Source organism: Coffea arabica, chromosome 6e (assembly GCF_036785885.1).
Source record: "Coffea arabica cultivar ET-39 chromosome 6e, Coffea Arabica ET-39 HiFi, whole genome shotgun sequence".
NCBI lineage: Eukaryota > Viridiplantae > Streptophyta > Magnoliopsida > Gentianales > Rubiaceae > Coffea > Coffea arabica.
The window spans coordinates 3,304,430-3,320,558 of record NC_092321.1 but is presented as its reverse complement, the minus strand read 5'-3'; the positions used below and the strand labels follow the sequence as shown (position 1 = coordinate 3,320,558).

The 16,129-nt window shown below is 35.6% G+C and overlaps 1 protein-coding gene across 5 annotated transcripts; it reads left to right on the top strand.

The window, feature by feature from the left end:
- The first annotated feature begins 5,920 nt into the window (after window positions 1-5,920).
- On the top strand, window positions 5,921-16,117 carry LOC113697270 (uncharacterized). 5 transcript variants are annotated; one of them, XM_072054489.1, is made up of 18 exons: window positions 5,929-6,508; window positions 6,657-6,780; window positions 6,894-7,028; window positions 9,002-9,047; window positions 9,131-9,300; window positions 9,527-9,644; window positions 9,755-9,837; window positions 10,725-10,784; window positions 11,030-11,287; window positions 12,209-12,305; window positions 12,719-12,769; window positions 13,149-13,229; window positions 13,597-13,668; window positions 14,027-14,089; window positions 14,996-15,148; window positions 15,265-15,347; window positions 15,447-15,499; window positions 15,595-16,117. In XM_072054489.1, exons 3-18 carry the CDS (start codon window positions 6,928-6,930, stop codon window positions 15,660-15,662), a joined length of 1,557 nt encoding a protein of 518 aa, XP_071910590.1. In that variant the 5' UTR covers window positions 5,929-6,508; window positions 6,657-6,780; window positions 6,894-6,927; the 3' UTR covers window positions 15,663-16,117. The 5 variants fall into 5 exon arrangements, with proteins under 5 accessions (XP_071910592.1, XP_071910591.1, XP_071910590.1 ...); XM_072054488.1 differs by lacking the exon at window positions 6,657-6,780 and having other exon boundaries at window positions 5,932-6,508; XM_027216821.2 differs by lacking the exon at window positions 6,657-6,780 and having other exon boundaries at window positions 5,943-6,508; window positions 15,290-15,347.
- Window positions 16,118-16,129: the final 12 nt, after the last annotated feature.

The following is a 16,129-nucleotide window of genomic DNA, read 5'->3' as shown; positions in this document are numbered from 1 at the left end:
CCAATTTCTTTGAAAGTCAGGAATCGTTTTTTGCTCACAAAAAGAAAAAGAGATATAGATGCTTGACATTGATATCCGTACACACACACACACACGTATTGTCTTGGGCTTGTGAAATGGACATTCATAGTGATGATAAGAATTCTGTAGCAGGCGCGGGCGAATTGGCTGCTATATATATATACGTAAGCAGTGGCTAGTAGTATATTAGACAATATTAAGGTCAAATTTCCAAATTAATTAATTAGGATCCTCTCATGTTGGCCGTTGCGGTATCAATTTAAGTAAATAGTTTGTTCCACTATTCAAGTTTAACAACAACGTCTATCTCTATCTATCGTGTGGTTAAAATCAATTTTTCAATTTGATTGTACGACGGATTATCTTGAAACATTGTTTGGACAACAAGAATTTGAGGTAAAAATTTCAGATTTTGTTTTGCTTGCATCATACACACAATTCCCAATCACCTTTTTATCTCACATACATCACATCATAAAATGTGCTACAGTAACTATATCAAATAAATCATCCAAATAAATTCTTATCCAAACAATTGATTTTGGTGTGCATGTAAACGAGGTACTCTGCCAACTGAGTTATAACCCTTTACTTGTATGACTTCGATGTCTCCTATTTTTTGAAAAAGTGATTTGATTGATTGATGGGATTTGGTATGAGATCAATGAGATTGATATTCAAATATTTCTTTTGTGTATTTTGTGCACATCATACTAACAAATTGACCCTTAATTAGGTCCCAAATTTAACATCCAATGCTAATACATGATTCCTGAAAAGCTAGCGTTGGGTTTCATTTCAAGAAATCAGTTCTTGCCGTCAGGATCAAATGCATGTGTCTGTTTATTTTCTGAATAGCAAGTTGGGGAGAAAATTTTTAAGCCATTATAGAGAAATGATTTCACGATGCAGGTATTTCTAAGTTCGATGCGGTTGGACAAAAAAGTTTAGAAAACTATTTCAAGAGGTGAGGACTGAGGAGTCGAAGGTGGGTATATCTCCGTGGGATCAGATGGCATATTGTCCAGATATTATCCTGAATTCTCTGTGTGAAAACGAACAATACCGTTTTCTGTCGGACTGGGGGCGCTGAATCAATCTTTTAGTATCTTACTTTAACCATCATACAAGGAAAGCCTGGCTATATATGGGTATCAGATTAAAGAGGTAAAGCCATTAATTAGACCTAGTGCATAACCTGGTACACTGTCTCTTGTGGGTGGCCGTGAAATTTGATTGCTAACTTAGCAATGTGATAGTGCTACTCTTGTTCAAATTCCTTCTTCTTCCTAAAACTAAAAAAGGTGACAAGAATTGCTGCAAAAACAAACCTGCTATAAGTATAGTTCCTGATCAATAAATTAGAGGTCTATTGGCAACTACAGAGTTGATTGGACCCTGAAATTTGACGTTGAGGGTACCTCCCTTATTGGTTCTTTTGGCAGCCATGTGTGTCAAACTTTCTTTTTCTTTTACTTTCAAACTTGAATGAATGTGTTAACTGATGGATTAATATGTTGTCTGATATATATATATATATATATATATGTATATAAATCATCCTATACCACTTATGCAGATGTAGCTTTTGTTGATGGCATATATGAAATGGTTACATGCCGAATGACGATACAATTATTTACAGTGTTAACGGACGATCACATTCTGATTCGTGAAGAGCAAAAAATGAATCATTGAAACCGAATACATATGTGTTAGCATGTTTTTTGACAGTTAGATCTGATTAAAACTGTTGAAATCCAGAGAAAAATTTAAATTTGACAATAATTAAAAAAATTATGAATACGAGAAACTAGAAATGTCCCATATTTTAACCATACAAAATCTCTTCAAACCGAACAACATTTAAAAGACATTTGAACTGACATATTATTAATTATTTCTCAATAATCTGTGATGCCAGTAGTGTTTATATGCAGACAAACACTACCAGCAATCAATCATTCATATAAAATGGAAATGAATAACATGCCAACCAAAATCACAGTTGAACCGATCATAACAAGCCAACCTTAATTAATTAATTCATTGGTTTAGCATAAGCTGTAATCTGTAGACAGACCCCGAATCAAACTAAATATTATGTCGGCATCGGAAATTTCTCCCGCCTGCCTACTGTTTTTCAATTTTCTCGGGCTGGGCTAGGCTAGGCTAGGCTAGGCTATGCTGCCTCTCCCTCTCATACTCACTCTACGAAGACTCTTCAAAGACATTGCAAAAGGGTAAGGCGGGCCCATCCACCGACAAATCAAGAAGCCGGGAGCACGCATTAATAATGCACCTCCTCCCTGTCTCTTACTTCTAAGTAAGTTTTTTTTTTTTTTTTCAAAGCTTGGATGCTTGTGATGGCATAATATAATAAAACGCCATGGCGTCCAAATCTGCGAGGACTAGGAGCAGGGGCGGATTTAAGGTGTGCCCCCGCTGTCCCTTAATTCTTATAATACTTATATAATTTTAATATAATTTTAAGTGTGCTTCCAGAGTTTTCTTAAAAAGGATGTGAAAGAATTACATAAATTTTTAAATTAATTCATAAACTAAAATTCTAAAAAGATACGTGGGGTCATAAATTCCATTTGAAATAAGATAAAAAAAAATCTTTTCATTTCAACTAGCAAGTATCAATCATATCATTCACTTTCTTTGGGCTCCACTCCCCAATTTCCCTTCCCTCCTTTGGTCCCCCATTTTTCCCCCACAACCAAGAGCTACTACCTTTCACAACCAAAGAGCTAGCTACTCTTTCTCTTGATCAGTTCATCCAATCATATCATTCACTTCCTTTGTCCCCACTTCCCAATTTCCCTTCCCTCCATTGGTCCCCCATTTTCCCTCTACAACCGAGAGTCATTCTTACTTCCACAACCAAGTTAGTTATCAAAATATAAAAACTCGCAGTGAGCAATTGTAAATAGTTTAGTTTGTTTTTGAAATAAAATTATTATTACATTAATAATTTTGAATTTATCTTTTTATGTTTTTCATGGAATATATGCATCATTTGTACTTGTTGGTGAATTTTTTTTCTTAAAAAAATTAGAAAAAGAGTAAGTAAAAAATTTTAATGTTGCTTTTGCCCCCATTAAAATTTTTTTCTGGCTCCGCCACTGACTAGGAGAACACAACAGCCACTTCCATTTTCAAAGCATTTAATAATAATAACTACGAAAAGAAGAAGATAGCGAGCGGGTCAGGGGTAAGGTTGTTTTTGACGGTCTCCTCATTTTTTCCTGAGGCAAATTCAATTGAGATTTTGGTGTCAACAGTAATTCTTTGGTGATCTCGTTGTCAAAGGCCTAAGACCTGCCTTGGAAGTAGAGTCGAACTTTTGTTCACTACATTGTTGGAATTCAGGGTGGTATCCAAGAAGTGTGTCGGGGAAACGGTAAAATTACATGCTTGTGCGAATTTTAACCCAACAAAAGAGGGGAAAAAAAAAAGAATTGGGTAATAAAATTGTTTCTAAAAAATTTATTTTCTAGAGGGAGAGAAGTGACCTTTCAAAAGCGGGGCGGAAAATGAGAGGATTTGAAGTTAAAATCTCTAATAATTTGGGACTCAACTTTAGCTAAGGTAAGAAAATTGTTGGTGTTGTATGATTTCAATTATAAGTCCCAAATATTTTACACTTGGACCCTGATAACCCAATTTATCGTATAAATTTAATAAATTGAAATCTTAACATATTCAGATTGTTTAATAATAAAAAATTAAATATTTGAATTAATTAAATGATACTGAATTTCCTAAACAAAAGTTATTGCCAAAATTAAGTGAATTTCCTATTCACTTATTACTAAATATGATATGTACTCAAACATATTAAATTTAATATTTAATAATTCAATAACTTAATGAAATTAAATTTCAGATTTCAAATCTCAATTTTATCAAATCCAGCCTTAGTTTAAAGGCTCAGTTACCTCCTCCCCCGGGCGACCTCCAATCAATGGTTTTATACTTTTATATTCACTTTGTCGAAAATGCTTTGTTGAGTCTCGAAATCGGGCAGTGATCTGTTGGGTCTTCGGACGCCATGGATCCATAAATTGGGCTGAGTTATCACATTACGCAATGGAGAAGGAACGACGGACTCTATTAACCCAAGCGTGGCCTCTGTCCAATTACCTCCAGATCTCCAAAGCAAAGGGAATAGTAGTCCGAATTTCTGGAAGTTTAATCGTAGGGACTCGCTTGCTCAGAGAGAAGGAGGGAAAAAAAAATGGAAACAAAAAGACAATAAATTCAGCGTCTTTCATCAGACAGGTGAATAGTAGCTGTCGGAATTGGATGTGAAATTACTCCTTGGGCCCCTACTTGACTCAAACAAATTTAGATGGGCTATTCAGCTTCACCAGCCCAATCAGTTGTTTTGTCCAAGGATGTTTGTTTTGAGAGCGCGGGCAAAGGCTATGCAACAGAAAGGCCCATTGACATTGGATGTAAGATTCAGAGGAGAATTATTCGTTTAATTCCCCTCATTTTTTTAAAAAAAAAAAATTGTAATTTCATGCATGAGATTTGCATCGGTGCCATGGTAGAAAATACGTGATAAAAAATGTCACAAAACAATAGATCTAAAGTATATACAAATTTGAGAAAATAACATACATTACATTATGAATTTTCTAATCGATTCTCCCAAGTGATATTAATCTCTTTAATTATCGACTAAATCTAAATTTCAAATGCATGCTGCTCTCTCAAAATTTCCTTCTCTTTTCCCTTCGAACTCGTCTGATACTTACACAAGTTGAAATTGGTTCCCACACTTGCACTTTAATGTCACGGTAATTTTGGTACAGTTAATAAATTTATTTTTCCCCCCTAATCAATATGATCCTAGATTAAAATTGACATGGGAGAATAGGCATTTTGCTCAAAAAATGATGAAATTGTTGCTATAGTAATATGCCGAGTTCTGAAATTCTTTTTTGTTGAGATGGCACACATTATTCAATATCAAACTCCATGGAATCCGATGCTTGTAATGAAGTTCTCGCATTTCGTCTTGAAAGAAAATCTTAGTTCTGATGAATAAAATTCTAAAGGAACTTCGGCCTTTGTTTTTGACAAGGAAAAAAAGAAAAAAGAAAATCTTCCTTTTACCTAACTACCATGACCAATAATCTTCCAAAGCCAGAGGGACTCTAGTCACAGTCTTTATGCATTAATGATTGTTGAAGTTTCCATGACCAATTTATTCACCTAGAAAGAGGCTTCACATTCTTTTGCCTCATTGATGTTTCGTATACACACCTGTAAATATAATAGGTTGATGATCTATTAAAAATGTGTTTACATTTTCCTTTTTCCCTCATCACATGAAATTTACATTTTTTGGATACATGCCTTGCTGTAGCTGCATTGTAGTACTTAATAGCCATTCAATTCATCCAATCTTTTTACTAGTATAATACTGGTTATAATTAGAAGTTAGAACATGCAAAGGATCAGCGAAGACGGTCATTATTTAGTCATCTTGCAATTTTTGCTGCATTTCTGGTTGTTTCTTGGTTAGTCACAGTTCACGAGGTTGCACATTTTTTTCTTTTTTTTTTATTGGCGCAAAGTTTGAACGAGTTCAATATCGACTATCATCATAAGTCAGGGTACGACGACATGACTTCAGGGATCGATCATAAGTTGCTTACATAAGTTTTTACAAATTATCTATCATTACATTAGCAACAATATTCAAACACGTGTTGATAGGTCGCACGTTTTCAAAGTGCTGAAAGATTGATCCTCAGTTATTACCATTAGAACAGTACTTTTCCCCTTTCTCCTTGTTTCCAGTTGGAATTGCTTTTGCATTCAAATGTGAGTAAGGTTTTGGGCTATAGAGCTTAATGGGCCAGCGTCAAATCACCAGATCTCAAGTACAAACTAGTATAAGCGGAGATCCAAGCGGAGTGGAATTTTTTTCTGTGATACAAAGATTTCAGCATCTACGGTCTAACTGGGCACTTTCCTTCTTGCGTCTAATAAACGCTAGGCACAGTGGGCGGGCGCAGCCGACCGAAGGAAGCAAGAAATCCTCAAATTTTGTTTTGGCTTTGAATTCAAAGCTGGGGACTGCTATCTCCTCTTTGTATTAGCATTGGGAGTTTGGGACTTGTTTTCTGCTACCATCCCATCGTTTGATGATTTGATAGAGAAAATACTAGTAGTGTTAAATGATAGTCATATATACTACTATAAAAGATATGCATAGATATACAACCTGTGGTAGTACTTAGAAAAGCACAAAAAAGAGCGCACCTTTTTTTTGTATTCTCATTTGTCCACCCCAAAATATTATTTGTATTTTCCCAGAAAGAACAAAATTCAATTTATCATTCATCGGCAAGAAGTTCTAACGTTTCCGGGAAACAAAAAACTCATCCGAAAGAACTACGTCGTAGCCGCCTTTTACTTGGGAGCCCTGCGGCCTCTCTGTTCTCGAGCTCTTCAATATCAGGTGATTTCCTGGGTTCAATCCTTCCATGCTACTGACTTTTCTTGAAATTGCATTTTGAGCCATTTTCTTCTTCGATGTTTCCAATTTGTCTTCATCTTCACGTGTGCTGGTTCTTCTTTTTCCTATCTTATTTTTTTCTTATTGACAGAGGTTCACGAATGTGCTGCGGTGTGTATAATACAACGGTTTTCTTGAATTATTGGAAGCCCTTTTGCATGTCATCAATTAACATCTGAATTCTTGATTTTTAGGCAGACCCTTTAAATTGTTGGGTAATCCCTTTTGTTTTTCTAAGTAGAATTTTATGCATATATGTTGCAAGTGGTTTTCTACACTTGTTAAAACATTATCTGATGAGCTTTGATTGATTGTTTCTTTCTTACAGAAGGGTTAAATACGAGAATATATAGGGAAACAAAATGGAGATCGATATAGCAGTCAGAGAAAGTGATGATCGAAGATTGAAGACCAAGTACAAAAACGCCATCTATGTCATCCAAAGAGCTTTTGCTCTCTATTCGTAAGCTCCATTTCTCTCTTTCTAGACTCAAGTATCCTCACACTTTTTTTCCTTTTCGGTTTACACATGCTCATATGTCGTCACATGAGGTTGTTTGTCACTTAGAGTCTTTCTTGAATCACATCCTTTATTGCCTTATTTCTTATGCTTTATAATGACATTTTTGGTTTTCTTAATGTGTTCTACACTGACAATGAATACATGTATGTCCTCTTTACACTTAACTTTTTTTTTTAACTGTTTCTTCCTCTGAGTAAACAGTTATTTTAGCTGTCATTGTATTCTTAATGAACTACTCGATGAATTTTATCAAAAATGATTAATGAAGATTTTCTGCACATTAATCTGATTTTAAATGCGTGCATGCCAACTCAATGACAGCTAGTATTCTGACGTGTGGTTGCCTTAGGATTTCTTAACCTTTTTTAAGTGATTGACAATTGTCTTATTGTTTTATCCATGAGAGTGTGCAATTTAAAACATGCGATTTCAGGTTGTATTGTTTGTAAGACCGGTTTTTTTGTTGTCTCAACTTTTTTGCAAAAATTGAAGGTGGAAATTTCTTTATCTAATTTTACCTTGCCAGCCTGTGTTCTTTCTGTCATTGGAGGTGAAACTCATGGAATGTAGACTGGCAAAATTACCCAACATCTCAAGTTGATCGCTAGCTGACCTTACTTGATGCTAATCTCCTGTTCCTCACTCTCTTCAAAATTTAAAATTACTTCCATGTGTCATCCCGATATTATGGAAGGTGTAAAATTCAATCGCAGCCGTTCATTCCTCTTATGGGGTGGTCACACTTTGACAATGGATATCACACTTGTTATAGAGAAAGTCACTATAATTTTTTTTCCAAAGAATTTTCAGCTATCTACATATTTTTTACCCTGTGACTTGCATTTAATATTCCTAATAAACAGACAAACTCTATCCTGATAAAAGGCTTTACCACATACACCTGGAAGTTATTCTTTCTATCTGCAGTAATGGTCAAATTTAGAAAACAGTATCTATCTTGGGTGCTAAAGAGTATATTTGTCTTCCACAGTTCGTGGTGCCGCAGTTACAGTCTGAGGTATCTTCACTCCATGTAGCACAGTAGTGATATATTATTTGTGTCTTGTCCCAACTATATCTTATATATGCAGTAGCAAAAAAGTTGAGAGACCCCCCTCAACTATCTTCTACTGCATAATTTTGATAAAAGAAAACTTCAATAGCCAGAAGTTTTGGTGCATGAGGAAAATGAGTTTCTCCAGAATAAAGAGAGCATGCAAAGAATTTTATTTTTGTTTCTTTTACCCTGTCTATTAGCTCTTCTCCATATAAGATCTGATCCAATTTTTACTACCGAGAGCTGAGATGCAGGTATAGTTGTTTTGAGTTCTCTTAATTCGAGATGATGAATAAGGTTAACACTTACTGCCTTCTGCAATTAAGTGGAACATTTTATTGTTGGTGTCTTTGCTATTGAATGAAGCACCATTGACCATGGATTGGTAGTACATACATGCACTTTTTTCTGTGAAATGCGGTTATTGAACACTGAAGTATAAGTGGTTGAATTAATTTCTTCCTGGGACCTTCTCCAATTGATAACAATTAAGAAACAAATGGAAGATAGTTGTTAAAGGATGGAAGTTGGAAATTTTTAATGGAATTACTCAGGGAAAATGCGTTTTGTGCTACAGGAAGGAAATTAATTGTAAAACAGTTATCATTGTTCTAATTTAATGTGTTTTATTGTTTGCTAGTGTTCCTCTTTATTCATTCTTATTAACTAACTAAAATCAAATATGGAATTGGCCACATATACTTGCATATCATGATAGTTTAATCTGTGTGGGTTGTAAGGAACTGCACATGGTTAAATGTTTACTAGAATTTTCTTGACCAGAATGCACATGATTCTGATTTTTTTGCCTTCAGATTAAAAAAATACTAAGCACTGACATTAATTTCCTGAACAGTGTTGATGAGGTTGCCTTCAGCTTCAATGGAGGGAAAGATTCAACTGTGAGTATCTAATATGTTCATCTTTCCTGTTTGAGCTCTCCATACTGTTAAAACTGGGCATATGATGGACTTGCTTTGTGTAGGTGTTGTTACACCTTCTTAGGGCAGGATATTATTTACATAAAGCAGAAAAAATTGGTTGCAATGGGGACCTTATGGATGGTGAAATTGCATATCCAATTCGAACCATATATTTTGAGAGTGCATCTGCATTCCCTGAGATCAACTCATTCACCTATGAAACTGCAAAAAGGTCTGGGATAAAGCTTTTCCCTTTCCATTTTATCTTTTTTCCTTTCTTTGTACATACTGCTGTTCTTGATTTTTCTTTTAAGGAGCATAGTATGAAGTTACCAAAATTGAGATACAGAATAGCCTAGCTGATATGTTTATTGGTGTTGGTTGTGCACATTTTGCTTTTTGTTATGTTAATATTGAAGGGGAATTTTATATATTTTTTTCTGTTTCTCTCTATGCAGCTATGGCTTGCAAATGGAAATTATTCGCCTTGATTTCAAGGCTGGTTTGGAGGCGCTCCTAAAGGCAAAACCAATCAGAGCTATTTTCCTTGGTGTCCGAATCGGTGATCCCACAGCGGTATTCCGATGCCTTTCGAGTTTTTCTCTGACACCTAATACTTATTGGAAATTTGAAAAGAATTTAGTTCAAGGTTGATAGCTACATGCATATATACGGTTTTCTTGCAGGTAGGCCAGGAACAGTTCTCTCCTAGTTCACCTGGGTGGCCTCCTTTCATGAGAGTGAATCCAATTTTGGATTGGTCTTACAGGTTTGTTCAAGCATGTTAAATTCTGGACTTTTGTGTGATAAGCCGCTAATTTGTTCATGCAATTGAAGTGGTGCTGTTCAGATGTTGTTGCATCGCTTAAAGTTGCTTATATTCTTTTTGATAATTGCAACATAATGTCAGAGTGAAGAAATGTACTATATGAACCTTAAAAATGACTTATATCGATGCATGCTGCATAAAATAGTGATTTGGTATATCCATTACGAGGAACCAATTTGAAACAATGTTCTATTTTTGCAAGATTTTGAAGTGCATATTTTTTGTGGGTTTGGTATTTCCTTCTCCGTGGAGATAGATATGGTCTTTTCAATCTCTCAAGCCATTTAACCTTTTCTTCGAGTGTAACTTCATATATTTGATTCCTACTTTCCATGATAAAGATACAATTGAAAGTATACTGTTAACACTTATTTTTACTTATTGCAAATTTATGGGTGTCAAGTTTCAACTGTCTGTTAAATGATTACCATGAAAAACATCTTTGATACCAAGATCCAGAGTGTATGCTTATGATTTCTGCTAAAGTTGCTGCAGAAACTCCTCTCAGGTGATCTGGATTCTTTTTAGTTGTCTTTTAGGGATTTATCATTGTTGTTGCCGTTGATTGCCTACTTCTTGGCACTCCCTTTATGTTCACCACCTTTTAGCTGTCTTTGACAATTAAAGCTTAGAAGAAATAACTGCTAGTTTCTCTCTTTCTATAAGCAAAAGAAGTGAGTCTAGTGCATTTGACAATTTTATTGCAAAAGCTACTTAATGAATGTGTAAACTTTATTAATTTTTACTCTGTGCTTTCTCTGGATATGATGATGCTCAGAACTTTTTTCTTCTATTTACATACAAGGTTGACTTGTGTTATTTGGCAGAGATGTATGGTCATTCCTTTTGACTTGCAAGGTTCGCTACTGCAGCCTTTACGATGAAGGGTAACTCTTCACCTTTGTAGCTTGAGAATGTGTTGAAGATTTGTTATAATGTATGGTGCTTGGGATATATATTTCTTGATCCAGTTTTGTACGAAACCTTACATTCCCACTTTAATAGCCCAGAACACTTTCTATTGGTTCTTTTGTGATGTAACAAATCTCTATGAGATGATTCTTTCCAGCATGTTCAGTTATATTTTATTTTACTTATTCTTAGCTAACTTATAACTTCCATGCAACTGCAGCTATACTTCAATTGGGAGTGTTCATGACACAGTTCCAAATGGTTTATTGTGCATTAGAGACTCCAGCAACCCTGAAGGGAAATTCAGACCTGCGTATCTTCTTGCTGATGGAAGACTGGAAAGAGCAGGGAGGGTAAAGAAGAACTCTTCCCCACCTTGTGGGCAACTGGCTTCTGTTAGTAATGGTTTGAAAAGTAGAGATTTGAGCTGGCACAGCATGCTCACAGCCTCAATAATTGCTGTTGGTGATGAGATTCTGTAAGTTTGTTGTGGCTGCTGTATTTATTCCAGATAATGTTGTCATTAGCATTTAGGCCTTGTTCTTGTTTGCTTTACATTTTGCACAAGCTGATCAGAATCAGCAAAAGCTACTCTTTGGTAGATTATTGATTTTAGCATTTTTTTACTATTAAAAAAATCTATAATCTAAGTGCAAAAGTTAACGAGAAAAAAGAAAAAAAAAATCTAAAATCAGAATCTTTAATCAGCTAAAATATCAACCAAGAACAAGGCCTTACTAATAGATGGCTTTTAATAGAAACCATTGCAATTTGTCACTTCTGGACCCTCGTATTCTATGTCCTGAACTTCCTTTATCTGTGTTTGTTGTATCTTATGTTTCTCTATTAAATTTTTTTCTTTGCCTATGTTGTAGCTGTCCTTGAACACTTCATGCTCATGAGATGATATTCTGTCAATATTTCAGTATTATGAATCTAACTATCTCTGCAGGAACCTGTTTCTTCACTATCATTTATTTTTACATTCATAACCTGATTTTGTACCGACGTACTTGTATAAAATAAAGGATGTTGCAAGCAATCTTACCATTTCACACGGAAATATGAATGGTTGCATGGAGTTTGGCTTTTCATCTCCAAAAATAGGATTTTGTTTTCTAGTACATTTTTTGTAGAGCACAGTGCTGTTTGAATTGTGAACTTATACCTTCTTTAAGGATCTGTTTGGGGATTGCAGCTGTTTTGTTTGCTGGTTCTTAGAGATAGTGAAGTGCCTTCTGGTTTTGTAAGATGTATAGCACACTTTCATTAAACATTTGTTTGAAATTGATAGTTATGTTTGTTAGTACTGTGTTTCTGTCTGACTATGAAACATAAAGTTTCTTCTGCATGTAATTACTTGTTAATCTCATATTTCTATGTTAATTCCATAGCTCAGATTTGGCACTGTTGAGGACAAGTTGGGATCTTCTCTATGCGGAAGGCTTCATTCTATAGGTTGGACAGTCTCACAGCTTGCTGTAACTCGAAATGATGTAAGTTATGACTGAAGCTGACTTCCGATATTTGTGGTACAAGAGAGGTGAAAACTTAATGCTGTAAAGGCTGCTATGCCTTAATTGTTTACTTCAGTTTAGTCAGCACAAAGAGCATGAATCTATTTTTGGATTCAAGCCTGTTCCTAGTTGCTTATATGTATCTTATTTAAATTTGTTTTTGACATGGGGGGGAATGTGGAGGGATTAGGGAAGGGGAGGGGGAGGAAAGGCTGCTGAACATGGTCTCTTGATGATGTCCAGGTGGAGCACCTCTGCCCATCTGAAGTTGCATTGTTCAGCTGTCAATTAATGTAAATGGGTTTTGCTTGCTTCTAGCTTTTGCCAACCTGCCTGCTATTTCCTCTGGCATGCTTTTGTTCAGATTCCTTATCGTATTCTTTTAAATCCAGATAGATTCTGTAGCTGATGAAGTCGTGAAACGGAAATCTACAAATGACATGGTAAATATTTGCAATCATTAATTTAGATTCTCTGCTTGTTACTTCTCTAGTAAGTGCAAAGAGTACGAACCTCTTCTGCATTCAAGCCTGTTTCCTGTTGCTTGGTGTCTTATTTTACTTTTGTTTCGACATGAAGTCTTCATTTATTTATTTTTTGTATTTTTATTTATATTGGGTTGAATTCCATGAATAAGAGGAGCAAAGTTACACAAAGCAAACAGAGGGAGGGAGTGAGATCTACTAATTCATGCACATTGGGCCTTACACTTTGTTACTATACCGAGTGAGAGCCTATAGTAATCAACTAATCATGGGGTGTTGATGGGTCATGCCTAACCTTTAGTTTCTCATTGCATGTTGTTGCCACTGGTTATTTCAGGTGTTCATATATGGAGGTATAGGTCCATTGCACTCAGATGTCACTTTAGCAGGAGTTGCAAAAGCATTTGGTGTTCGTACTGTGAGTTCTTGTCTCACTCTAATAATTATGGGTCTCTTGGCATTCTCAGCCTAATGAAAGCTTATCCAGCTCCACCTTTGATTATTTAAAAGTAATGTGGAGTCATACTTTCTATCAAGGGTCATTTCGCTTGTGTGATTCAGCCTGTTAATAACTAGGCCAAAGTTCAAAGATTCTGGATGATGTCAATTCTACTTAGTCCCATCTCTATAGCAGCCTTATTCACTTATACTGATATGGATTTTTTATAAAATGAGTAACTTCGTGATCTTTGCAGAGTTAGTGATAAAACGCTGTTCCTTTATTGCTGTTTGTTTTCTTAGCTGTTTGATACCACTGATTGTTTTTGCCTATGTTGTTAAATCAGGCTCCAGATGAAGAGTTTGAAGAGTATTTAAGGCATCTTATTGGTGAAAAATGCACCGGGGACAGAAATGAGGTAATGCTGTTACAAACATTGATGGGTGCAAGTATCCATTTCTTACTATAATTTTTTCTTTGAAGAATAGAAAGCTAATCTATGCTTGTGCTTGATTAACATGATAAGTTTTTTTTTTTTAAAGAGGATCAAGATAAGGATTTATTATCTGTATAGACTGTAATTAAAATGTATATGGACAAGAATAAAAGAACATTTGGGGTCAACTAAAAACACTAGGGCAAACGTACGTTACAGGTACCAATAGTTCATCAAATATTAATTAAAAATTTTAATGGCAAGATCCTTGGATACTCCTATTTGAAGCATACTTCTTTGGTATCTGATCTTGTTTATAACCTCTTCATTTTGGATACAGATGGCTCAACTGCCTGAGGGTATCACAGAATTACTGCATCATGAACAGCTGCCTGTGCCTTTGGTACGTGTATATGGTTGAGGATGCAATAATTTGGTTATTTGATTTCAGTGCAAGCTGGATGATGCCATTCCTTGTTGATATCCATAAGTTGCTGAAAGCTATTACACTCTTGCTAGGCAAGGTTTTTTACGTTGATAATCATATTATACATGTAAATGGAAAATCATGTAAGAGTATGATGGATGACTTCTGGTATAACCCTTCTGTTCATCGCACTTGTGAACTTGGCACTCTGAAGTCCAGCATGTGATGAGTTTGCCTACTAAAGCTATATATTGTGGTATTAATCTGACTCAATTGATGGTAACCCTTATATGTTAAGCATCACAGTATTGTCACAATGTTGTATTTAGGGGATAAGCGTCACAAACATAGCATTATTAGCAATTTTGAAGAGCATGACAGCTCGAAGTTTTCTGTCTCTCTCTTTTCACAAAAAACACAATTGCTGTCCAGTACTTATCCATGTTTGTAAATGCCTCAGCGATCTGAACTGGACTCAGTTTCGTGTAGTCTAAACATACTGTTGATTGTAAGACAGAAATGCCTTACAAACAAGTCTATTGCGTTCAATAAGATGCACCTATTTTAACATGTCGAACCATTGTAATAGGGTCAGTGTTGGGTATGTTCTGCTTCACAGTCTCATCGATTATGAATTGTCAATATCCCATGATTTCTGAAGACAGATGTTTACCACTCTCAATGCTATTATCCGTCTTGTCCCTTCACCATTTCTCAATGTGCATGTGCCTTTTACTGTGTTCTTTATTATTTTTTTCCTGTCAATTTTGTATACTACTAGATAGCAGATACATAGCTTTTACATTTCCTTTTGACCAGTTTGTTATACTTATGTGCTAACTAGTACAGTAACTTGTGCTTGCTTTTTGGTTTGGTTGTTAGATCAAGTGCCACAATGTGATAATCCTATCTGCAACAAATGTTGCCGAGCTGGATCTCCAGTGGGACTGTCTACTTGATTTATCAAGTTCTAATGGGCTTCTTGTGCTGATGGAACCATTGCAATCAAAAAGATTGTGCACCAATTCCTCAGATGTAAGTGTTCTGCGTTATTCATGAGTTTTGGAACCAGAATTAGATGACAATTTACTGGAGGGTGTGTATCTCGCTATATTATTTTGGAATAGTTTAAGCAAATTAATGGAATATAGTGTTTCGCGTCTCATGGGGTTGCAGGTGGAAGCTGCTCAACCTTTGTCAAAACTGTGTCTGGAATTTCCAGATCTTCACATTGGTAGGAGTTGAGAGTTTTTGAATTATGGTTTTATCTGGTTTACAAACAATTTTTAGTTTTTTTTTTTTTTGTTAATCTGCTTTGCTTGGTTAAAAAAAGGGGCTTATCGGGCATCAAGAAATGGGCCACTCATAATTACTTTCCAAGGAAAGGTAAGCAATGGTTTTCTACGGATGTCAAATCTTTTGTTGACTATAGTGAGATCTAACTTACAATTTAAAACAAACCCTTTGGCTATTGATGCCAGGATCAAGGGAGAATAGCAGCAGCAACTGCTGCTTTGAGCGAGAAGTTGCATACAGGACAATTCTCTGAGGTCGACTGACTGCTGAAACAGAAGAGTTACTCCTCTGGTGTTATCAAATGCCAAGAGATACATTAAGGAGCACTTTGGTATCTGCGACTGCAAGTTTTCTCCAGTCAAGTGGCTGAAAGTCACACACTGCAAGACATAAAGAAAACTAAGAAAGTGCCGCCAGAAGAGGAAATGAACGCATAGTAGGGGTTGGCGTGAAATAGCTGTGGCGCAACCATAGTGCTCAAGTCGAATTTTTTTTATTTTTTATTTTTTTTGGCTTTTTGGGTAGAAAGTGATGGTAAGATCTCATTGATTTGTCATAACATTCTGGGGCCCAGCGACCATGGCCACATGACAAACTATATTAACCTGCAATCTCGATGTTCAATACGTTGCATTCAACCTATGAAGGCACAGAAATGTTTAATTTTTCCCATTAGTTCAAAAAGAAAGAAATCCTTTACATTGACAAGGTACTGGCGCC